Source organism: Narcine bancroftii, chromosome 6, assembly GCF_036971445.1.
Source record: "Narcine bancroftii isolate sNarBan1 chromosome 6, sNarBan1.hap1, whole genome shotgun sequence".
Taxonomy (NCBI): Eukaryota; Metazoa; Chordata; class Chondrichthyes; order Torpediniformes; family Narcinidae; genus Narcine; species Narcine bancroftii.
In genome coordinates, this window is record NC_091474.1 from 220,544,151 (window position 1) to 220,569,763 (window position 25,613).

General features: G+C 40.5%; 1 protein-coding gene across 1 annotated transcript in view; it reads right to left on the reverse strand.

Moving 5' to 3' along the window:
* The window catches only part of LOC138737042 (prolyl endopeptidase-like), a gene marked incomplete at its 5' end in the record, with an annotated part of 185,595 nt that overhangs the window by 102,513 nt on the left and 57,469 nt on the right, over positions 1–25,613 (reverse strand). The window contains 4 exons of the mRNA XM_069887466.1: positions 7,671–7,862; positions 12,011–12,116; positions 18,714–18,835; positions 24,201–24,410. Of these exons, the coding sequence (XP_069743567.1) occupies positions 7,671–7,862; positions 12,011–12,116; positions 18,714–18,835; positions 24,201–24,410 (630 nt within the window). The remainder of the gene's footprint in view (positions 1–7,670; positions 7,863–12,010; positions 12,117–18,713; positions 18,836–24,200; positions 24,411–25,613) is intronic.

Below are 25,613 nucleotides of genomic sequence, written 5' to 3' on the forward strand. Positions count from 1 at the left end.
AGCTGCCTCCAATTCTAATCTCTTTAATTCCAACTGTATCTGCTAAGATTTACTCTTGGGAAACTGCTCTAACACTTCTTCAAACTTCCCTGTTTCTCTGTAGTATTTTGCAATTTTACTCCAAATCTCCACTTTTTTCATTTGTGATTTTACTGAAGCAATTACAAATTTGTTGACAATAGTCACCAACTCTCAAGGGAAGCTGTTGATTTAACACACTAGCTTTTAATTATCTTTACCAAAGGAATTTCCTCAATCACCAAGCTCTAGCTTGATTCAGACTCAGACAATTAATCAACCTCTCAGCTCACAAGTTTGTTTGGATCCCTTGGACGATCCCTCACCTTGTTACGCCTCAAACCAGCAAAATTCAAAAGCGTTAAATTTTAACTCTAACTTTATTAATAACTATTAACAATATGACATCTAAACACAATTAACCCCACGATAATGAACCATAACAAATATACAAGTGCATCTTCATAAACAGCGTGTATGTAAAAAAATAACTCAGGCCTTTATAGTCTGTGCCCCTTATTCAAAAAGTAAAAAATCCCCAAAAAAGCCCCAGGTCAGTCAGTCAAGCAAGTCAGGCTGAAAACAGTCTCCAGAATTCAATCCCAAAGCTCAATGTCCAAACTCAGTTCCCCCAAATGAATAACAAAAGGACATCATAAGGAATGTTGGAGAGAGAAATGACTGATATTGAGTTGCTGCAAGCTTGCGTATCCTTTTACAAGGCCTCCTTAGATGACTTCCCTTGGTTCTTAAATTGTGTTTTTTAACCCTTCATTATCTTCTGAGGCATGTGTCTTTCACACAGCTTTCCTGGATGGTCTCTGCCACTCCAACTGCCATTCCGAACGTTCCATTCTCTCTTGTTTTGCACAACTCAATCAAGTTGCACCACAATTCACAGAGTTCCCAGCAGAATTCCATCCTTTATGACAGTCCACAATCCAAAAGGTCAGCCCATGGTCCATAACAACTTTAATAACTTCAGCTTTGTAGTTTACCCAAAAATGCTGGAGAAATTCAGCAAGCCATGCAGCGTTCTTTATGTAGCAAAGAAAGATACATAACCAATGTTTTGGGCCTGAGCTATCATCAAGCTACGTGCTAAAACCAGGCAGGCACCTGATTAAAATGGTGGGGGTGGTGGGCTGGGAGGGACGGGCAGGGGGGAGGCCACAGGCAAGAGGGCATAGGTGGATAGGGAAGGAGGGCACAAGAGAAAAAACTAAGAAATTATAGGTGAATGGGCATAATGCTGAATGCATAGGGTGAAAGATCAGGGGGATGGAGGGTTGGGGAAGTGGCAAGTAGCGGAGGTCAGAGGGGGAGGTGGAGGGTAGAGAGACTCAAAGGGGAGCTGGAGGGTGAGATGAGATGGTCTGAGGATGGGGAGATAAGGGGAACTCAAAGGAGAGGGGAGATGAGAACATCTAGAGCAGGGGTAGCCAACCTTTTAATTTTTAATCTTTAATTTAGACATACCGCCATTTCAGGCCACATGTACGTTCCAGGAGTGTAGGTTAATTGGGCCCTACAGACACATAGGCCGGAATGGCCTGTTACTGTGCTGTATGTCTAAATTAAAAATGTAAAATTAAAAGGTTGGCCACCCCTGATCTAGAGGCTAGAGGGGTGGAAAGAAAGGGGCTCAAAGGGGAGTTAGGGGTGATGAGAGTGTCTGAGGACTAGTGAGTTAGAAGGGGGAGCTGAAAGGAGTAGATGGGGATGAGTAGGGAGAGGTGCGAGTGGGTAGAGAAGGGTGAGGAGGGGGGCGGGGGGTGGATGATGCAATGGGAAATAGCAGAGGACAAATCTAAAGCTGCAGAGACTAAGGTGGTGTGGGAAATGGTGATGGTGTCAGCGTGGATGCCAGAGTGGGGTTGGTCGGGACCTGGCTAAGTACCTGCAACAACAGCGGCATATATTGCCAGACAGGTCAGCGATAGAGGTGACGGCGGCACCAGCACGTGGGTGGAACCCATGCCAGAGGCATTAGGAGCTTCGGCCTGCAGGCAGACGGAACCAGGGAGGAAACCCCCGCTGGAGGCTTCAGCACGTGGGTGGCTAGGGCCCATGTCAGGAGCTCTGGCCTTCAGGCATCAAATTGCACCAATGTACTGGCCATCTAGGCCTGGGTTAATGCATATCATGAAATGCAAAGGTTTAGTGCCTGTAATTATAATAAAGCTTTACAAAAATGTGGCTTAAAAAGGAACCAAACTAGAAGCAACATTCTTAATTGCTTGTGAATGAAGTGGTGGGGAAAAGAATTAAAAAATGAGAACAGCCTGACAAAATTGGTTACATAAACAATCACAACTGTGAGACTGTTAAAAGGATAATCAAACCAGTTATATCGGTTATATGACGGATTATGTCATATTTTATATTATTGATAGATATGTTTCTGGAAGAGTTAGATTAGTTAGAGTTAAAAGGATAATCAAACCAGGTATATCGGTTATATGACCGATTATGTCATATTTTATATTATTGATACATGTTTCTGGAAGAGTTAGATTAGGGGTTTTAGTGTAGGTCACAAACACTTCACAAAACAGATCTCATCTAAAATGCAAGAGCTCTGCTCAAGCCAGACAATCCAGGCTCCCAATGCCTTTATAAAGACAATGAAAACTGCTTTTTGCTGAAGGACTTCACACATAGGTGTTAATTGGACATGCTGTGAAGTAATGGATTGCTTTGAAAGCAATAGGTAAACGGTGCTACAATCTGTCTGGATGCAGTTTGCTGTTCTAAGGTCATGTGGTTTTGCAAAGGGGGGTGGTGGTGGAGAGAGAGAGAGAGAGAGAGAGAGAAAAAGAGAAGATCAAACAGGCTTTTTCTGAGAGAGAGAGAGAGAGAGAGAGAGAACTGATTTCTGCAGCATGACAAGCTGGCAGCTTGTTTATAAGCCCCATTTTGAAGACGGGTAGTGAGTTCTGAGTTCACCTACTCAAAACCCTTGTGGTCCATACAAGAGGAAATGGCTGGCTAGAGTGTTTCACCTGAAATGAGGGAAACAAAAAGGAACTCTGTGGTGACCTGCAGAAGTAGAGGATAACATTTGGAAAACCCTGATGGGGCAAGTTTCTTCAGCAAGACACTGAAGTGGCTGATCGGAGGGAATCAGTTTGTGTGCGTCCAACAAGCAATGAATCTCTCTCTGAAACCTACGAGAACCTTCCTGAGTGGTAACCAATTACTTGTAACCACCAGAGCTTGGTGATAATTCATAAATGTTAAATTCAGTGCAGAGTATAAGAATTTCCTGATACCAGTGAACTTGGAGGAGTAAAAAGTGAAATTGGACTGTGAATCAAATAACTTTTCTGAACTTATACACTACATACACTTATAATTAGAAGGGGGTTAAGTTAAGCTAATAGTAATAAGTTAAAGTTTGTTCCTGTTTTCATGTTTAATGATAATTAAAAGCAACTTTTGTTTAAGTAACCATTTATCTTGGAGAATTTCTCTTGCTGCTGGGTTTTTGGGTCTTCTGGACCCGTAAAGAACAAAAAAAGGGGCAAATCAAAGAGGCTGTTGTGTGTTTATTCTGTCAATGAATTTGGAGCCTGTGGGAAATGAAATGGATACATGAGGTTAACCCAGACAGAATAAAGAGAAAGGCCTTGTTCCTTTAGAAGACTAGTGAAAAAAACCTTGTGTGGATTAAACAATTTGTAGTATTGGAGGGGAGATGAGAGGAAAATTGCCTGTAAAGGTAAAGACCGAAACCTTCATCATATTTAAACAGCATTAGTACATGCACTTGATGAGGTCTGATCTGCAGTGCTACAAACATTATGTTTGAAGGTGAGATTCGGCTGAGCCATGATACTTTAATCAACTCTGGTATGATAGGATGATCACAAGATTCTAGTTATAGATTTTAAATCTTAGCATCAGTTAAATTCATCACTAACTATAGGATGAAGTAGCAATGTTGTGACAGAATATATAGAAATGTTTTTGGGAGATAAATTTGGAAAGGTTTGTTAGAGTAGGTCACATGCAAACACTTTAAAACAGATCTTATTTGAAATACTGGAGACAGTCGTTTCTCACACCTTTTTGCAAGAGCTTTGAAGAGTGCTCAAGAAACGTCACAAATGGATTCTTGTTTACCCAAAAGCAACAGATAAAAGAGAATGCTAGCTCTGCTATTGTCTGCACGCGACTTGCTGTTGTAAGAGTGTTGTGTGGTTTTGTAAGCAGAGAGAGTCAAACAGACTTTCTCTCAGTGTGTGTGTGTGTGAGAGAGAGAGAGAGAGAGAGAGAGAGAAGCAGAGATCACTTGACAGTGTCAGCCAGTAGAAGTTGCTGGGACTGAAACAGGACAAAGCTAGCAAGGTCAAACACCCTGGTCAAAGTCCTTGTGGTTCATGCAAGAGAAGAGAACTGGCTGTCTAATGTTTCACTTGGAATAAGGGAAACAAAAAGGAACTCTGTGGTGACCTGAAAGAAAGAGGTTATCATCTGGAGAACCCTGAGGGGGCAAGTTTCGTCAACAAGACACTGAGGTGACTGATGGAAGTACATCAGTTGTGGATGTCCTGGAACAACACGTCTCTCTCTGAAAACCACAACAAAAATCTTCCAGAGCAGTAACTATTTCCTTTTGAGCACCAAAGCTTGGTGAACTTTATAAATGTTAAATTCTGTGCACAGTATAAGAATTGTCTGCAACCAGTAAACTTGGAGAAATGAGAAGTGAGATTGGACTGTGAACCAAAGAACTTTGCAGAACTTACGCACACATTACATGCACGTCAGCTTAGAATTAGAAGGGGGTTGAGTTAGGTTAAGTTAATAATAGATAAGTTAAAGTTTGATTCTATTTTCATGTTTAAAGATAATTAAAAGCAACTTTTGTTTAAGTAACCATATGTCTTGGTGAATATCTACTGCTGCTGGGTTTATGGGTCCTCTGGGCTTATTTCTTCTTCTTCTTCTTTGGCTTGGCTTCGCGGACGAAGATTTATGGAGGGGGTAAAAAGTCCACGTCAGCTGCAGGCTCGTTTGTGGCTGACCAGTCCGATGCGGGACAGGCAGACACGATTGCAGCGGTTGCAAGGGAAAATTGGTTGGTTGGGGTTGGGTGTTGGGTTTTTCCTCCTTTGCCTTTTGTCAGTGAGGTGGGCTCTGCGGTCTTCTTCAAAGGAGGCTGCTGCCCGCCAAACTGTGAGGCGCCAAGATGCACGGTTTGAGGCGTTATCAGCCCACTGGCGGTGGTCAATGTGGCAGGCACCAAGAGATTTCTTTAGGCAGTCCTTGTACCTTTTCTTTGGTGCACCTCTGTCACGGTGGCCAGTGGAGAGCTCGCCATATAATACGATCTTGGGAAGGCGATGGTCCTCCATTCTGGAGACGTGACCCATCCAGCGCAGCTGGATCTTCAGCAGCGTGGACTCGATGCTGTCGACCTCTGCCATCTCGAGTACCTCGACGTTAGGGGTGTGAGCGCTCCAATGGATGTTGAGGATGGAGCGGAGACAACGCTGGTGGAAGCGTTCTAGGAGCCGTAGGTGGTGCCGGTAGAGGACCCATGATTCGGAGCCGAACAGGAGTGTGGGTATGACGACGGCTCTGTATACGCTTATCTTTGTGAGGTTTTTCAGTTGGTTGTTTTTCCAGACTCTTTTGTGTAGTCTTCCAAAGGCGCTATTTGCCTTGGCGAGTCTGTTGTCTATCTCATTGTCGATCCTTGCATCTGATGAAATGGTGCAGCCGAGATAGGTAAACTGGTTGACCGTTTTGAGTTTTGTGTGCCCGATGGAGATGTGGGGGGGCTGGTAGTCATGGTGGGGAGCTGGCTGATGGAGGACCTCAGTTTTCTTCAGGCTGACTTCCAGGCCAAACATTTTGGCAGTTTCCGCAAAGCAGGACGTCAAGCGCTGAAGAGCTGGCTCTGAATGGGCAACTAAAGCGGCATCATCTGCAAAGAGTAGTTCACGGACAAGTTTCTCTTGTGTCTTGGTGTGAGCTTGCAGGCGCCTCAGATTGAAGAGACTGCCATCCGTGCGGTACCGGATGTAAACAGCGTCTTCATTGTTGGGGTCTTTCATGGCTTGGTTCAGCATCATGCTGAAGAAGATTGAAAAGAGGGTTGGTGCGAGAACACAGCCTTGCTTCACGCCATTGTTAATGGCAACCTCATCCAACGTACCCCTACAGCCGACAAGGTTGTCATCCTGGGCGACTTCAACGCTCGTGTCGGCAAAGACTCAGAAACCTGGCCAGGAATCCTGGGCAAGCATGGCGTCGGCAAGTGCAACGACAATGGGCGCCTCCTGTTGGAGCTCTGCGCAGAACAGCGGCTTGTCATTACAAACACCCTTTTTCAGCAGAGGGACAGCCTTAAGACCACCTGGATGCATCCCCGATCCAAACACTGGCACCTCCTGGACTACATCCTGGTGCGAGAAAGTGACAAACAAGATGTGCTGGGCTTATAACAATGTGTTAAATGACTCAAGCAAGGGTACCTACCTTCTGAAGGACAGTGCCTGTGAATTATTATACTGTTACCTGACACAACATGATCTTTAACTATTTTCACGGTTTCAAATCAGTCCATTTGGAGAGAAATTGACAATAATGTAAAAATAAATAGTTGGTTATTTACCCCCTCAATCCTGCTCTGCCTTTCATCTTTAACACTTGCCTGTGTTTTCAGCTACAGCTTTCGTTCCAAATCTCCCACCGTGCTACCACCAGTGTCTCCAAATTCTTTGCTACCTGTCTTGCTAAATATATTTCCAAAAATGTCTGCTTACAAAAGCATTCCTTTTCCCAATTGTACCACCTTCTTTCAATTTTTACGTTGCTACAAAATGAATGCTGGAATACAAGTTGTTTATTTATGGTGGTGTTTATCTTGTCTCTTCTGCTTTCTCATTCATCTTCAATTTCGAATCGTTAAACAACTTTAAAGATAGCCCTGGTTGAATCACATGAAAGACTAATTGTATCATTACTTGTCAATGATTTCTGCTTTCTTATATTCTGTATGTTGAGGATAGTCTCTCTTTAAATGGAGACCATAAACCCAATTTTGTGCAAAGCATTTTAAATGATATAAATAAAACTATCAGTGTGTTAATTTAACTGTTAGGTTTGCAAGAGTGAGAGCAGGCATCAGATCAACAATGGGTATGTTCAACACTAGCAATGCTTCACAAAGTAAACCCGAAAATAAACAATACCAAATTTATAAACTTTAACAGGATTCCAAAATTTCTGGAGATAAGTTCAAAATATCTAAAATAAAAATTGATTACATGAAAATTCTACTGGTAACATTATACATTAAGATACTTAATGCAATATTTCACTTACGATATACTTTTGGTTAGTGCCATATTTTGGTGAAACATAAATGCTGCAAAGCAATAACTTTAGTTCCTTAGGTTCCATACACAGAAAGGCAAGAAATCAGATAAATGCCTGCTACACTGAATAGGTTGCAAAGGTTCTGGCAGAAGATGCAAAAAGTTAAAAAATGACAAATCTTGCACTGAGGCATCAATCTGTTGGATTCACAACTCATCATGCGAAACGCAATATTCATTGTATATTCCCATACAGTTATCCTCCATGATCACAATTAGAACCATGTGCACGTAAAGATGAAACATAATCACACTTACCAAGTACATCTCTCTTGTGCTCTGCAACTAAAGTCTTCCATTTCGAAGGATCGGGATCACTGAAGTCAATATTAATTAAGCAATAACATGGAGTATTGAGATTTGTCTTGAATGTGAATGTTGTTCCTTCATTTGTGATATATTCATATTCTGCATCAAAGTTATCCACAAGCTTGACCCAGGGCATAATTCCTATCAGAACAGAACAAATTAATTAATTTCCTGCAGATATTTTGTGCATTCAAGCAAAAGTGAGAGATAATAAATTAAATAAAAAATTGCAAATTCTGTTAATCTGAAACAAAAATCATTTATCCAGGGGATTAAAAGATTTCAGGGATTCAGAAAACAAAAAAACAGGATTAATTGATAACAGCTGAGTCTTTGAGCTATTGCTTGGTGACTGTCATAGAGCTTGTGTGAAAAATAAATAAATCAACAAAATTGTGTTTCAATTCCTGTTTCTTGATACACATGCAGGTGATGTTAGGGACATCTGGGGGAAAAAAATGGGTTGTGCAAGAAGGAGAAGGGTTAGGGTTAGGGAAAAGGAGAGGTAATAGGAGAGGAGAGCAGTTTACTTGAAATTTGAGGTCAATGATCGTGCTACTGGGTTGCAGAGGGGATTAAAATGGCTGACAAATGGGTACTCCAGCTGATCCAGTAAGATTGAACACAGTTCAATTTCATGATTCCCACAGTTCAGGGAAGGCTGCAGATACAGGTATGCATCGCTTAATGTCTGTTCGGGCAAAGTGTGACTGCATATACGTCCCTAGTCCCATAATTATTCAGTTTATTTTAGTTTATTTATTTATAGAGAACATTTAAACCAACTGTACAGATCAAAAAGACATCACAACGAGGCAACTATTTAAAGTACAGAATAAAACAAATATGAGAGGTTAGAACACAAGGTAACAATCAGATGCATGAGAGGGACTCAAAATGCTAGTGAATAAAAGTACATCTTCAATCTGAATATAAAAGAGTTGATGAAAAGGCCAATTTGATAGGAGAAATGTTGTTCCACAGTTTGAGGGCTGCAATAGCAAAGGCGTGATCTCCTCTGAGTTTGTAATTTGATGGTGGAACAGCAAAGCGCACCAAGATAGCCAACCTTGAAGTGGTATAAGGAGTTAGGAGGGGGCTAGCCCATTAAGGACTTTATATGCAAATAGGAGAACTTTAAAATCAATTCTCTGCCATACTGGCAGCCAATGGAGGGAGGCCAGAATATGAGTGATATAGTTCTTCTTCTTGGCACCTGTCAGGAACCTGGCTGCGGAATTCTGAACCAGTTGCAGATGGGACAATGAAGACTGACTAATCCCAGTATCTAGAGAGTTAGAATTGTCTAAATGGGAGAATATAAGAGCATGGATAACTTTCTCCAGATCTTTAAATGAAAAGAAAAAATTGATTTTGGCAATAGTGTGAAACTGGAAAAAGCTAGTTTTTACTACTGCATTAACTTGTTTATAGAACTTGGAAGCAAATATCATGTGGGGTTTAATGAGGGTGGATGTTATCAAGACTACTGGAGATAATTTTGGTAAAATTAGGGGGACCAAATAGGATAACCTCAAACTTGACTTTGTTTAGCTATAAGTTTTGAGCCATCCAACAATTTATGTCCTCCAGACAGTTAGTGAGGCTGGCTATCTTTCATTGGTCATTAGGTTTCAAGGGGAGATAGATCTAAGTAATATTGATGTAGCAGTGGAAAGGGGAAGCATGTATAAAAAAAAATGACCATATTAACTGAGAAGGTCAATTGACACCGACCTCATACTGGGGTTGGTCTATTAAAATAGCATGATCCACAGTATTGAACACTGCGCTAAGGTCAAGGAGAATTAGAATGGCAGAACCACCTGTGTCAGTAGAAAGGAGCAGGTCATTGTACACTTTTAGTAAGGCTGACTCTATGCTATGGTAAGCCTTATAAGTTGACTGAAATCTTTCTGATATGTTGTTTTGAGGTAGGTAGGGCAACAATTGGCTAAGAAAAACTTTTTCAGGTCTTTGACGAGAATGGAAGCTTAGAAACACACCTGTAATATTTGGATGTGGTGGGGTCTAATTTGGGATTTTTCAGGAGGGGATGGACCACAGCATGCTTGAAACAAAATGGAACACTACCAGTGGGCAGGGAACTGTTAATAATAAAGAGGATGCTAAGACTGGCTCTGTCGAAAACATCCTGCAGGAGGAGAGTAGGGATAATGTTGAGGGGGCAGGTTGTAGGTTTCATGGAGGACACAATCTTTCTAAGGGTGGGTAGTGTGATGTGACTAAAACAGTCCAAATTAGACTGGTATAATTAGGTTATGGGTTGTGGTGGTGGTGGGAGGTAGGGGGAGGGGTAGGGTTGAGAGAAATGTTTTTCTTGATGCTCTCAACTTTGTTTACCTCAAGCAAGTCCACAGCAATTTAGAAAAAGCGATTGCTAGCTATAGGAAATTGTATACTGTATGCCCAAACTGATCTGACTGCCCCGCTCTCTCCTCACAGCCCCGTATCAGTCCCCTCACTGATCCCACAGCTCCGTGTCAGTCCCTGCACTGATCCCACTGCCCCACTCTCTGCCTACAGCTCCATGTAGGTCCACACACTGATTCCTACCTACAAATAAAAAGTTTACAGGTACACTACAGTATCCCAGGTTCCGTTCTGGATGACTGGTCGTATCTTGGAATGGATGCACATCGGAATTGCCCTAACTGTGATACTGAAGAGTAAAACAATCAATTTCCTTCCATTCTCTATTTCCAAATCCTTCTCATTCTCTCTGTTGCTGTAGACCCTGAGGACTCTACTGGCCTCTAAAGTCTGTCTGTCAGAATATTGAGCAACAGAATCAGAAAAACGGGACACAGGAGTTAAAATGAAGTGAAATATCTCAACGTGGTGGCCACCAAGACCAGCTCGTGTGAGAGGTTGGCTACCAACCAACATGGCGGCCACCATAGATAAGCCTGACTTTAACCATAATTGCGCAAATTTTATACTTTTTCTTTATTTAAAAAAAAATTGGTCATATGTGCAGGTGGTCATAGGTCACATGTCAGGGAGTATATAATATGGTGCTTGCACAACATCCACATCACATAATGCCCAATTTCACAGAATGTATCTTGGACATTAAGCGGACCACAACTGTTGAATTGCTGCTTCCACAGATGAGTGCATCAATGAAGGCTGATCTAACATCTTAGTCAAAGCTCCTTTTGCTTTATCAGAGCAAACACTTTTAATGGAATTCAGCTTTGTAGGGTATAGCTGTACCAATTATCCACTGAGGCTTGTGTGCTGACAAAAGGGACATGCTTGACCAAGGTTAATATAACTAATAGCAGGGAGAAAAAAAATGGCATAATTGCAAGAGCTGCAGTAATGGCAGCAACACGGATGGTGTGGACCAGTGAAGAATGGGTATTGGAGACATCGTGCTTCCCCGCGGGGTCCTAGAGCTCAGTCCTACTGCTGACGGCTCCGGACAGGGTTTAAACGGCCTGTTAAAGGAGCTGATGGTGCTTTATTTAAAATCCTGCAACTGTGGAGTCTGGGCCCAAGATGGTGCAGCAGCCACGAGGGGTTGCGGACTCTGGGGAGAAGGGGACTGGCCCCATGCTGTGCGCTGCTGGAGACTGGGTCATGGGAATCGGGTATTGGAACCGGAATTCCAGAGGGTGCTCAGAGCAAGAAGGGATCCTGATGGGCCCTGTGCACTGAAGGGTTCCTCATCATGTCAGAGCTTTGAATCTGGAGCTCAGTTTGCCGATGGTCTGAAAGGAACTGGTCTTGTGTGGCTTCAGAGGCTATGGGAGTGATGGAGGCGAACACAAGGACATTCAGTTTGGTTACTCTGGCAAATTAATAATGCACTCCTATAACTTGTGAAATGTAACCTTGAAAGTTACACAAGAGATTTTCTTCCTCCAAAGATAGATTTCAACAACAGTGCAATGTAAAGCATTTTGGAAAGACTCAGCAGGACCTGATGTTTCGAGTAATAACTTTCCATTAAAACTTTTCTAATGGACAGCATTGCCTGAATTTTAATTCTGTTTATCTCTCAAATAGATGCTGTCTGATATTCTGAGTATTTACAACATTTTCATTTGTAGTTCAGATTTCCAGCAACTCCAATCTTTTCTCCCTTTCTATAGGGGCAATAAATTTTGATAAACATATTGCAATACCTATATTTATGAAGAAAATAATGTATAAAATCAACACCTTGAAAGAAATCTAGAACACATTACATTTGAAAAGAGAACTGCATAATTCCTGAAGATCTAAGTGGTAAAGATGAAAATATCTCATGTATTTACCTTTAATACCATCAGGCAACTTTTTCAAATCACAGTACCAAAGTCGATTGACTGGATCACAACCTTCTCGAATCGACAAGAGAACATACTGCCCATCATCTGATATCTGCATATGACAAAAGAAAAAACCATGCAGAGGTTACATCAGGATCTGTCATAATTAGTCTGTTGAACGTTTACTTTTTTTATACACGGTTCACCTGTGCCCAATCCCTTGAATAACAGATACCACTTTGGATACTATTGGAGAGTGGATTGGGGGGGTGGGAGAGGGGGATGAATTTCCTTTCTGGAGCTGCCAGTGGCACTGTGACTGGCTTTGAGGCTCTGATAAGCAAGCAGGCAGGGCAACTGTGACAGGAGACTCAACAGTTAGGGGAACAGTCAGGACTGGATGCAGCCATAAGGAGATGGACAGTAAGATCTGTGGCTGCAGAGGAGACGCTGCGATAATGTATTGCCTTGCAGGTGTCAGAGTCAAGGATCTCAATGAGTCGTTGGAAGACAGAGGTCTTTGTACACATTAGTATAAATAACATGGCTAGAGTAAAGGATGAGGTCCTGCATAATGAGTATAGGCAGCTAGATAAGACACTGAAAAGCAAGAACACAAAATTAGTGATCTCTGGCTAAGAAATAGGTCAGATGAATTTGTGGCTGAGCAGCTGGTGCAGGGAGCAGGGATTCAGATTTTTGGTCCTTGGCATTGCTTCTGGGGGAGAGGCGACCTGTTCAAGATGCACAGGTTGCACCTGAACCAAAGAAGGATCAGCATCTCAGCTGGCAAGTTCGCTAGTGCTACGTGTGTGGGTTTAAATTCGATTGGGTGAGATCCAATGCAGAACAGAGGCAGGTGAGAGGTCAGGTTTATACAGAAGGTGATGAGGAGAAGTTTAGTGGGCATGAGAAAGGTCGGGAGTGAGGAAGGGCTGTTGGTTTAAATTATGTCGATTTTAATGTTGGAAGCTTGTCAGGTAAGGCAGATGAATTTTGGGCATGGATAATCATGTGACTGGGATGTTATAGCCATGACAGAAACATGGTTAAGAGATGGGCAGGACTAGCTGGTCAACATTCCAGAGTACAGTTGCTTCAGGAAAGACAGAGATGGGTCAAAAGAGGAAGGGTGTTGCATTAGTGGTGAAAAAAGGATATCATAGCAATGGTCAGAGGTGACATTACAGACTGATGGCCAATGAGGCTATATGGGTGGAGCTGAGGAACAGAAAAAGCACGAGCACTTTGTTGGGAGTGTACTACAGGAATAGTGAACAGGAATTAGAGGAACAAATAGGCTAAGTGATTGCTACCAGCTGTAGGTCAAATAGGGTTGTCATAGTTGGGGATTTTAACTTTCCAAATAATGAATGGGAATGTCATAGTGTGAAAGGTGTATATGGGGTGGAATTTATCAAATGTGTTCAGGAACGTTTCCGCTGGCAATAATGTAGAGGTTTCCACAAGGGAAGAGGGCAATGTTTGACCTAGTCTTGAGAAATTGGGAAGGGCAAGTTGATGAAGGGTTTGTGGATGAGCCTCTTTTGGGGACCAGCAACCACTGTTGCATTAGGGCCTAAGATAGTTATGGAGAATTTATTAATGGGGAAAGAAATACTTTGAAAGACAAAAACTAACTCAAGTTAATTGGATCGTGAAGAAAAAGGAATGTTAAGAAAACAGTTTTCAAAGGTGTGTTGAGAAGAGTCCAGGACATACTGTACTTTGATGAGCAAAATTCAGACGTTCTTCAAGAGAAAGCAGCTAGAATGAAGTGCATATATGGAGGAGTTTGGGAACTGAAAAGCAAGCTAAAAAAAGGAGATCAGAAGGGAAAAAGGTGACAGGAGATAGCCCTGACAGATAACATTGAAGAAAATCCCAAAAATTTTGATGTACACAAAGGTTAAAAAAAAAAGGAACCCCGCTGGAATAAATGTGGTCAACTCTATGTTGAGCCGCAGGAGGCAGGCAAGGTTGACGACGAGTTCTCTGATTTTACTGTGGAGAAAGACATGAGGACTTGGGTATTTGAGGGAGTCAATGGTTGTGCCTTGTGATCAGTCAGTTTTACAGTTGAAGAAGTGCTAAAGGGCCTGATCAAATTTATCCAAGGATACCGTGGAAAGCTAGAAAGGAAATTGCAGATGCCTTGTTGAGATTGTTGAGTGGTCATTAAGTACAGATGAGCTGCCAGACGACTGAAGGGTGGTAAATGTTGTGCTTCTATTCCAGAAAGGCTGCAGGGAAAGCTTGGGAACTAAGGGTCAGTGAGTTCAACATTTGTGGTTGATGAAGTTGCTTAAGAGCATTGTGAGGGAAAAGATACTCATGCACTTGGATGGACAAGGGCAGATTAGGTATAGTCAGCGTGGTCATATCTCACAAATCTAATCGAGTTTGTTGAAGATATGGCTAAGAAGGTTGACAAAGGCAGAGCTGTTGTATATATGGATTTCATCAAGGCATCTGATAAGCTTCCACACAGTAGGCTGCTCTGGAAAGTTAGATCGCATGGATCCAAGGTGAGACACCAGAATGGCGAGAAAATTCATGGTAGAAAGCACAGTAATGCCGGAAGATTGTTTATCGGACTGGAGACCTGTAACTAGTGGTGTACCACAGGGTTCAATACTGAGCCTATTTCTGTTTATCATCTATGATTTAGATGAAAACATACATGGCACAATTAGCAAGTTTGCAAGAACACGAAAGTGTCTGGTATTGTCAATAGTGAAGACAGTTGCCAAAGATTGCAGCAGAATCTTGAATGTTTGGGCAGGTGAGCAGAGTAATTTAATGTACAGAAATGTGAGGTGTTGCATTTTGGGAGGTCCAACATGGTTTAGACCCAACATAATGAATGGTAGGAATCTGGGGAGTGTTGTAGAGCAGAGGGATCTAGGAATACAAGAACATAGGACCTTGAAAATGGTGTCACAGGTAGATAGGGTGACCATAAAGCTTTTGGCACATTGGCCTTTATCAGTCAGAGTACTGAGCATGGAAGTTGGGATGCCATGTATGCAGTAGTACAAGATGTTTGTGAGTAAAAACACAATGCTGGAAAAGCTCAGCAGGTCATGCAGTGTACTTTATATAGCAAAGGTAAAAATACATAACTGATGCTTTGGGCCTGAGCCCCTTATCAAGGTATGGAAAAATGTCAGCCGGCGTCCAAATAAAAGAGTAGGAGAGGAGATGTGGTCGCAAAGACAGGACATTATAGGTGGAGGAGGGAGGGAGGGGACATCAGCAAGCAATGGGAGGGAGAATGGGGGGGGTGAAGGAGAGGTGGAAGGGGGAAGAGGAGGGTGGGTGGGAAGAAGAGAGCAGGTTAGCTGAAACCGGAAAAGTTGGTTAATGCCATCTAGCTGGAGAGGGCCCACATGGAAAATCAGGTGCTATTCCTCCAATTTACAGGTGGTCTTGGTAGGATAGTACATAAGGACATGGATAGATGTGCGAGTGTGACACAGAACTGAAATGGTTGGCTACTAAGAGGTCTCTGTCACTGGTGCAGATGGAGCGAAGGTGCTCAGTAAAGCAATCTCCCAGTCGACACCCAGTCTCTCTGATGTAGAAAAGGCCACAAAAGGAGCACTGGATGCAGTAAATCAATCCTGTGGATACACAAGTGAAGTGTTGCTTCACTTGAAAGGCCTGTTTGGGACCCCAGACTACAGTGAGGGAGGAGGTATAGGTGCAAGAGTAGCATGTCCTGCGGCCAAAGGGGAAGGTGCTAGGGTGGGGAGAATTTGATGGTGGAGGGAATAAGTGAATGAGGATGTCACGGAAGGAGTGGTCCCTTCAGAGGGGGGAAGATGTGTCTAGTAGTAGGATCCTGTTGTAAGTGCCACAAATTTGGGAGGATAATGTGTTAAATGTGGAAGCTGGTGGGATGGTAGATGAGAACAAGGGGTTCTATGTTTGTTACACCTGGGGGCAGAGGGGAGACCAGAGGATTCAATCAAAATGTTTGTGAGGCCCCAGTGGAATATTGTGTTAAAGCGATTAATTTACCACTCATGAATAAAATTACAAACTTGATTACAATGATAAACAAGCAATTAATTTGGTAAAAAAATTAAACAAATTACTCATTCTGCTTGTAACAAAAAAAAATGTAATCTAGTGATTTCCTTGGAATTCAGAGCTCCATAAATACAAAATTTAATAAAACTGCAACCAAAAACAGCTAAAACCAAAATAACAGAGCAGGTATAAACAATCTTTCATCAAAAAAAAAACAATTTTTGTTTTGCTAAAATCAATCATACATTCTTATTCAGTATATTTTTGCACACCTTGTCAGAACTTTGCTTCATACGCAAAAATCTAAGGGCCACAATATTGCTCACAGATTCTAAACCTGATGTAAAAAAACAGAATGCTGGAAAAGTTCAGCACCGAAGCAGCATCTATAGTGGTGGAAAACTTAAGTCAATATTTTGTTTTGAAACCCTTTATCCAGCATTCCCTTTTTTTAAATTCTGGATCCTAGCCTCTAGGGTCTCTAAAGCTGTCCTGCAGAAGGCCAACATTTTGATTCAAGATGTTGAAAATGAAGTTTAACACAGTGAGAATGTCAGCAAAAAAAAAATCTAACCTTACCCTGACCTTATGGTTAATATAAGAATACCAGAGAAGCAGTTGGAGGGATTTGGGAAGAAAACAAATTTTAGTTTTCCAGCAGTGATGGTCAGTGTCTGTATGGGTTGTCTTCCAATACTTGGACAAATTCATTGCTATTATCAAAAGTATTTATTCACTCATTTCTCTTTCTGCTTTCGATTACAGCAATTGTATCTGGATTAAGACACGACTGTCTGGAATCAAATGTCTCCTAGAAGGTAGGCTAAATAAGAAACAAACTATTCGTGCAGGCATCACTTGATATCATTAGTGGTTGGTCCTTCTGACTGAGACTGAGTAAATGATTGATAGCAAGTATTGATGAGCTTCAAAACTTTCAAAACTATGTTAAAAATATTTAGATTCCTTGCTTGATCAAATACTAAATAAAAGATACAGTAAAATCCCCGTTATCCGACAAAAAAATCATGGAAAATAAATAGGTCAAAAATACAAAAGCTTAAAATTGTGCCCCCTAGTGGTTAATTTGCCAATCTATGCAACACACAATTTAATTCATTTATCCAGCATTTACCAATCCTCATAGGTGCCAGATACTGGGGTTTTACTGTATTCATCAAGCCATGCCAAATTTAGGATGTGGTTCAGTACTGTTCTATCAAGGTCACCCTCAATTAATCAATATCCTATTGAAATCATGAGAACTTTACACAGTATGTGAGTTTTCTTGCCATTTTCCTAAAGTTTGCTGAAACTTTAGAAAAAGAACACAAATAGTATTTACTTTCATCAAGACCTAACAAAATATGGAAATGGTTTTCAAAGAGGAAAGAAATATCTGAAGATTATGACTAGCATTTTTATTTTATATGATGTGGGATTGTTACCGTCATGTCACAGGAAAAAAAAATGCAAATACATGCTTTCTTGTCATCTGTTCTTGGAAACATTGTTGACTGAGGGAGGTCTGGGGGAGTACAAAAGGAACATAATAAATTGGCTCCACTGGTTATTATTTCTGACTGATTAAAAGGGGAGACAAGTAAATGGAGAGCCAGTGAGACTGAAGGCAGTGATCAGGATGGGAATGAGGAAAAGATGTTTTTGGTGTGTGGTGGACAAAGTGGGCCTAGCCACACAGAATCTGTACACGCTGCCTCTGAGCAACAGTGACTGGTTTGTAATTATGTTGAATTACCTTGCCCTGTCAAAACTACATGGGAAGCTAGCGTATGGCTATCCCATGTTAATTTATGTATTGGTATCTTGCATGCCTCGTAGTGTCAACAAATGATCATCTATGCTGAGCAAATGCCTTAGATTAGGGTATGTGGTAAAGGTGTGGCACAGTTATAGGTACAAGCCCAGCAACCCAGGTTTGAGTCTGATCTCAATTACTATTTATATGTTCTTTCTGAGACTCAATTCTTGCTTCTTCTCCAGCAGGTCAATCGCCTGCTATAAATAACTCTAGTTTAGGTAAGAGACAAAATATTAAAGGGGAGTTGATGACAGAATAAATTGCAGAGTTACATTGAAGTAAGAGATGGATAACACTGATGCTATAAATGGCATGGACACAGTAAGTTGAGTGGCCTCCTTTTATGTTGTAATATGTAGTGGAACTATTACCATCACCCCTACAATGAGAAGGAGAAAGTTCTAGCTGTTCCTACTTGGAATCATAATGTTCACTGTGACAAAATATTCAGTCAATGAGTAGAGTTTCAATTAGCTACTTCAGTAAGATGTGGAGAGGCAGTTGCAAACCAGCTTGATCAATACCTTAATTTTAAAAATGTGCAAAAGCATAAAATTCCCACTTTTTCTCCTTAGCTTTTTTCAAATGATAATATTTACCCAAGTATTTAATAACCCACTCAGTCATCTTAAGAATGTGTACAATAGTTCCAAAAGATTGTTTTCAGACATGAATGCCATGGGTTTCCTTAAGACTGTTTCAAAAAGCTGCAGACACTACAGAATAATTTAGGAGGATTTAAGGCTACTGCATTTCCGATACACTCTTTATTGCAAAAAAAAAACCCCAGTAATGAACAAAATACAGTAAATAACAGCACTATTCAAGGAGAAAACATTGTCTCACTACCTCAGCTCCACCCATCCATTTTGGATAGTCTGGAAATTCGGCACATAATACATCTTCAGATTGTTGAAATCCCAATTTATGGTAGTATAATTTCTGGTGAAGGTTAACAGAGGTTTCCGTACCTAATAACAAGAATGGCAGGTGATGAGGATATGCCATTTTTTTTAAAACTTAAAAATCAAGAACATTCATGCAATACAATCTGTTTATCCGTAACAGAACAGTAAGATTTCATTTCATGTCTTAAAAGGGGAAGGAAAAAAGGGCAAAAGAAATACAGCAGAGAAACAGGCCCTTCAGACCATCTCATCCATGCCAAATTTTTCTGCCCAGTCCCATTGACCTGTTCTTGGACCACAGTTCTCCATGCCCCTCCCATCCATGAGCCCATCCAAATTTTTCTTAAATGTCAAAAATGAGCCTACATTCACCACTTCAGCTCATAGGTAGTTCCACATTCTCACCTCTCTCTGCAAGAGGAATTCCCCTCTAGTGTTCCCCCAAAGCATTTTACCTTTACACCTTGTGTCCTCCTATTCTGGTCTTACCTAACCTCAGTGGAAAATATTGCTTGCATTTACTCTATCTATATCCCTCATAGTTTAATCTAACTCGATCAAATCTCTCCTCATTCTTTGATGCTCCAGGGAATTAAGTCCTAACCTGCTTAACCTTTCCCTGTAAATCAGTTCCTCAAGGCCCAGAAATATCTTGGTAAATCTTCTTGGACTATTTCAATTTTATTGACATTTTTCCTGCAGTTGGATGACCAAAATTGCACAGAATTTGGCTTCACCAATGCCTTATACAACTTCACCATAACATCCAACTCCTGTATTCAATATTTTGATTCATGAAGGCCAATGTGCCAAAAGCTCTCTTTATGACCCTTTCCATCTGTTATGCCACTTTCAAGGAATTATATATCTGTATTTTCAGATCTGTCTGTTCTACTGAACTCCTCAGCGCCCTATCACTTACTGCACATGTCCTACCTTGGTTAGTCCTCCCAAAGTGCAACACCTCACATTTGTCTGCATTAAATTCCATCTGCCATTTTGCAGCTTTTTTTCCAGTTGGTCCAGGACCCACTGCAACCTTTGAAAGCCTTCTGTGTTGTCCCCCACATTTCCAAACTTTATGCCTTCTACAAAATTGCGAATGCAATTTACCACATTATCATCCAGATCTTTGATCTGGAAGACAATCAAAAATGGACCCAGTAATGATCCCTGAGGCACACCATAGGTCACAGGCCTCCAATCAGAGAAGTAAACTTCCAGTACCACTCTCTAACTTCTGCTAAGCCAATGTTTAATCCAATTTATCACCTCATCCCACATTTCCACATGGGACCTTGTCAAAGACTTTACTAAAGTCCATGTAGACAAGATTCATGGCTTTTACTTCATTTACTTTTCTGGTAATTTCCTCTAAAAACTCTTAAGATTGGTTAAACACAATCACCACACACAACCCCACTTGACTTGTCCCTGTCTATTCAAATTTTTAGATTTCTGATCTCTGAGAACACCTTACAATAATGTACCCAGATTGACATCAAGCTCACCAGCCTATAATTTCCTGGATTATTCTTCGAAGCTTTCTTAAACAAAGGAACAAAATTAGCTATACTCTAATCCTCTGGGACTTCACCCATGGCTAAGAACATTTTAAAAGTCTAGCCCCTGCAATTTCTATACTAGCCAGCCTCAAAATCGGAGGGAAAATCCTGTCAGGCCCTAGGGATTTATCCACCTTCATTTGCCTCAAGAGAGCTTTGTCCATCTCCTGAGTAAATACAGATGCAAAAAAAACGTTTAAGATCTCTCCAATCTCTTTTGGCTCCATACATAGCTGAACACTCTGATCTTCAAGAGGACCAACTTTGTCCCTTGCTATCCTTTTGCTCTAAGTTTTCAATGATTAAATTAATCGGTCATCTTTACAGCAATATTTTGCACTCTTGATTTATAGCTTGTTCTTTTGCTTGATAGATGGAATTAATTTTGCAGTTAAGTTGCTCAGAAAGTGCTTGGCCTCAATCTATCAGTGTACAATTCAGTTGACAAGGCTGATAGGCTTCTGCCAAGTTACAGGATATGGCATATCTATTATTTGAAGAAATAAATTGTGATAATGACATTCTTGACATAAATAAGGGAAAATAGAATCAAAATAATTAATGTCGTGATAGATGGTAAACTTGAGGCATAACTAAGTTTAAGTAAGAAAGTCTGTCACTTCTGGAAATTTTGTTCACAATTATAATCTTGGAAGCTAAAAGTCAGTTGTGGGTTAGTTACTGGAAGGGATTCTGAGGGACAAGATCTACAAGCTTTTGGAAAAGCAAAGACAATATTCAGTATGGCTTTTTGTGTGGGAAATTGTTCCATTGGTGCCAAAGGTAGACAGGGTTTTGAAGGCGACATTGGGTATCCTTGCCTTCATTGGTCAGGGAACTGAGTACAGGAGAAAGGATGTCACCTTCTTATTATACAAGACATTGGAGATGCCATATTTTGAGGATTCTGCCCAGTTTTAATCAACTAGAAATCTACAAAAGATATCTAGAAAATATATTATGAAGCTGGAAAGATTCAGAAATATCACCAGAACTGGCAGGCTTGCAATATTTTTTTTTAAATTTTTACACTGTGAACCAGATCAACCAAAATATATACAAACATTTCTCATTAAATATATACAGTGGCATTTTCTCCATTTTTTTCCCTCCAACCTTCCCACCCCCCTCCAAACCAATAAATATTTAACATATACAATACAATAAAACCATAAAGCAATGAAAAATAAACAAGAAAAATGCGGCATCTGTTTTTACACACTGAATCAAATTGTTTTGTCTTCTTATCATTTTAGGGGGTGGAGGTCCGAAGCAAGCTCTCTCTGTTATGTTCCATGCATGGTTCCCAAATTTGTTCAAATAATGTGACTTTATTTTTAAAATTATATGTTATTTTTTCCAATGGAATACATTTATTCATTTCCATGTACCATTGCTGTATTCTCAGGCTCTCTTCCATTTTCCAAGTTAACATTATATACTTTTTTGCTACTGCTAAGGCTATCATAATGAATCTTTTTTGCGCTTTATCCAATTTGAGGCCTAATTCATTACTTCTTATGTTACTTAAAAGAAAGATCTCTGGATTTTTTGGTATGTTTTTTTTTGTGATTTTATTTAATATCTGATTTAGATCTTCCCAAAACGTATTCACTTTCGTACATGCCCAAATAGTATGTATTGTTGTTCCCATTTCCTTCTTACAGAGAAAACATCTATCTGATAATGTTGGATTCCATTCTTTTAATTTTTGAAGAGTTATATTTAACCTGTGTAACCAATTATACTGTATCATGTGTAACCTTGTGTTTATTGTAGTTCCAGAACACAATTTCTCTCATGCTTCATTTTTTATCTTTGTTTAAATCCTTTTCCCACTTTTTTTTTAGGTTTACAGCTTATTTAATCATTTTCCTTATCTTGCAGCTTAATGTTCGTTATAAATCTCTTAATTATCATTGTGTCTGTAAACACATATTCAAATCTATCCTTTAAATAAGCTTTCAGTTGGTGATATGCAAACAATGTACCATAAATTATTCCATATTTGTACTTCAACTGTTCAAATGTTAATAAATTATTTCCCAAAAAACAATTTTCTATTCTTTTGATTCCTTTTCTCTACCATTCTCAAAAGGAAAGGTTATCTATTGTAAAAGGGATTAATGGGTTTTGCGTCAATAACAATTTTGGTATTTGATAATTCGCTTTTTTCCTTTCTAAGTGGATCTTCTTCCATGTATTAAGTAAATGATGCAATACTGGTAAGCATTTATAATGCACCAGCTTTTCATCCCACTTCTAAAGTATATGTTCTATTTCTATTTCTTCCTGCATTTCTGTCGTTCCCAGGACCTTCGGGAGCCATCCTTTTATAAATTCCTTCATGTCTGTGCCTTCTTCACCCTCCTTCAGGCCCACAATTTTTATGTTGTTTCATCTACTATAATTTTCCAACATATCATTTTTCTGAGATAACAACTCTAGTGTGTCTCTAATTTTTTTGTCACTTTCTTCCAATTTTCCTCTTAAGTTATTTACTTCCATTTCTACAGCCGTTTCACGTTCTTCCACATTTTCTACTCTTTTCCCTATTCCTGTCATGACTAGTTCTAATCTTTGCATTTTATTTTCTGTTCTTTTCATTTTACTTTTAATTGCACTAAATTCTAATGACAACTATTCTTTTAATGCTCTCATTTGTTCTTCAAAAAAGGCTTTATCTATATTCTATCCATCTGTTTTACCTTCTATTTCTCTGTGAAGATCTTGGTCTTCCTCTTCTCTTTTGTGTCTTCTTCTCTTTTTATCTGTGTCTCTACTGATTCTCCTGATGAGTTGCTTGCATCACTTTGTTGGGCATCTTCTTGCTGGGCCTCTTGTTGTTGATCCTCCCCTCCTGGGCTGCTCATCTGTCGGGCCTCCTGCTGCTGCTCATCTTGCCATTCACCCCGTCGACTTTCTTCCTCGCCTGGTTCCTCACTCCCTCTCCTGCCACCTTCCTCATTTTCCAGCTGAGAGCCCTGGTGTCAGGCGTCCCTCAGCTGGTCGCGCTGTGGTTGCCTGCTCCTCGGCTGAGCCCCCCCCCTCCCGTCGGTGTTACCTTTTACCTTTGATTGTGCACTTTTGTTTGGCTCAGAGAGCCATCTTTCCAGACCACCGGGGGGGGGGGGTGGGGGCGTTGCGACTCCATGGGGCCGGCACCAACCTCGGAGATCTGGCGCTCTTCGCCACCACGGCTCCCTGTTTCTTCGTGCAGGTAAGGCCTTCTTTTTTTTCTGGTGACTTTTCTTCTTTTTTCCCCGTTGCTTTTACTTTTTCCTTCTTGGGTGCCATCTTCTTTCTCCTCTCTGCAACTTTATCTATTTCATATTCTTTATATTCATTAAGGTTTGTCTTTTCTTGACTTTTTTTTTCTTTTTTTCTGGAGAAGGGCTGGTTTTACCCTACCGGCCACTATTCCATCACGTGACTCCCTCCTCGGGCTTGCAATATTGAGGCTAGGAGTTTTCTCACTGGAGTGCAGGCTGCTGAGGAGGGATCTTAAAGAAGTGTACAAGAGGGCATAGTTGTAGTCTTTGCCCCAGTGTATGGGAATCTAAAACTTTTTTTTTTTTTTTTATATAAACACAAAGGGTAGAGACTACCTGGAATAAGCTGCGAGATAAAGTGTTAAAGCAGGTACAATTATAACATTTCAAAGACATGTCGATAAGTCCATGGATGGGAAGCAAATGGTCCAAATGTGACCAAATGAGAGTGAGCTTAGCAATAAATTCAGGATGGGCAAATTGGGCTGAAGGCTTACCATTTGAAAATATATTGTCAGATACAATATCTTGATTAAGCTACAAAACATATGTTAAAGTTTTTAATATTGGTTTCAATAGAATTCATCTTACCATCACTCTTTCCATCTTGCTTTAAGTAACAGTTATAAAATATTCCCTTAGCATCATGGGTCCATGCCATACAGCTGAACTTCACTCTTTCCAAGATATCTGGAAGTTGCACAGCACCATCCACTTTTAAGAACTTGATTGTTACCCAATCTGACCCACTTGTGCTCAGCCCATATGCAAAATATTCACCATCTTCTGAGAATGCATATCCTATAAACAGAAGTGAATTGAATAATTGAAACAAGCAAACAAATTCACAAGTATAGCAGTCAGAATTTTTAAAAAAAATTTGGAGATACAGGATGGTTGCAGACCCTTCCAGCCTACAAAATTATCCCACCCAAATGCACCCACGTGCGCAATTAACTCAATAAATCTGTACATGGGAAGAAACCAGAGCACCTGGAGGAAGCCCAGGGGGAAATGGGAAAAACACAGAAACTCCGTATAGACATATACGGAATAGAACCAGGGTCACTGGTGCTGTATAAGTGTAGCGCTAATATGTTCAGAAGATGTATGGAAGAAATTCTCTCAGGGGAGAAAAATCATGCCAGTTTGACTGCACATATTCACGAACAAATCTGATAGAAATGATGAACTCCTGAGACCTCTAGTGAACAGACATTATTCACAATAGCAATGGTTCGCAAGTTACTTTACAACACGAGTTGCAGAACATCCTACCTTGCTGTTAACTTTTTTTTGAAATATTTTATTTATCATTTTAAATATATTTAACAATCAACAATCATAACAAATACAAAACGTAAAATAATCCCTCCCTCTATATGTCCTATTAAACAGAGAAAGAACAAAAAGTAAAAAAAAATGCACTGTCAGTGAGTACAGTAAAGCATATGGAGACATGAGAATAACAGGGTTAAAATATTTACAGAGGTCTACCGGCTAGCCAGTAGTGATCGTGACCCTACATTGGCACCAGTGAGGTACCTATATGCTCTAAATAAGGCTGCCAGATTTTTAGGAAGATGTTACATCCCTTCCTGAGATTGCATGTGATCTTTTCAAATGGGATACAGTTATTCAACTCCAAAGACCAGCTATCCATGAGTAGATGGGAGTCAGACTTCCATGTAACTGCTATGCACTTCCTGGCCACACACAAGGCAATTTCTGTGAATTTGATGTGAAAATTAGTTAGTGATCTACCAACCGTGATAAAGTTCCTTGCTGCTACCTCGCGCACATATCCATTCGGAGTTAGAATCATAGAATTTTACAGCATGGAAACAGCCCCTTTGGCCCAGCTCATCTCTGCCTATCAACTTCTCTGCCTAGGCTAGACCCATTTGTCTGGATTTGGCTTGCTAATCCTTCCTTTCCATGTACCTGTCTAAATACCATATTCCCCTATCACCTAGAACTTAGAACTTTACAGTACAGGCCATT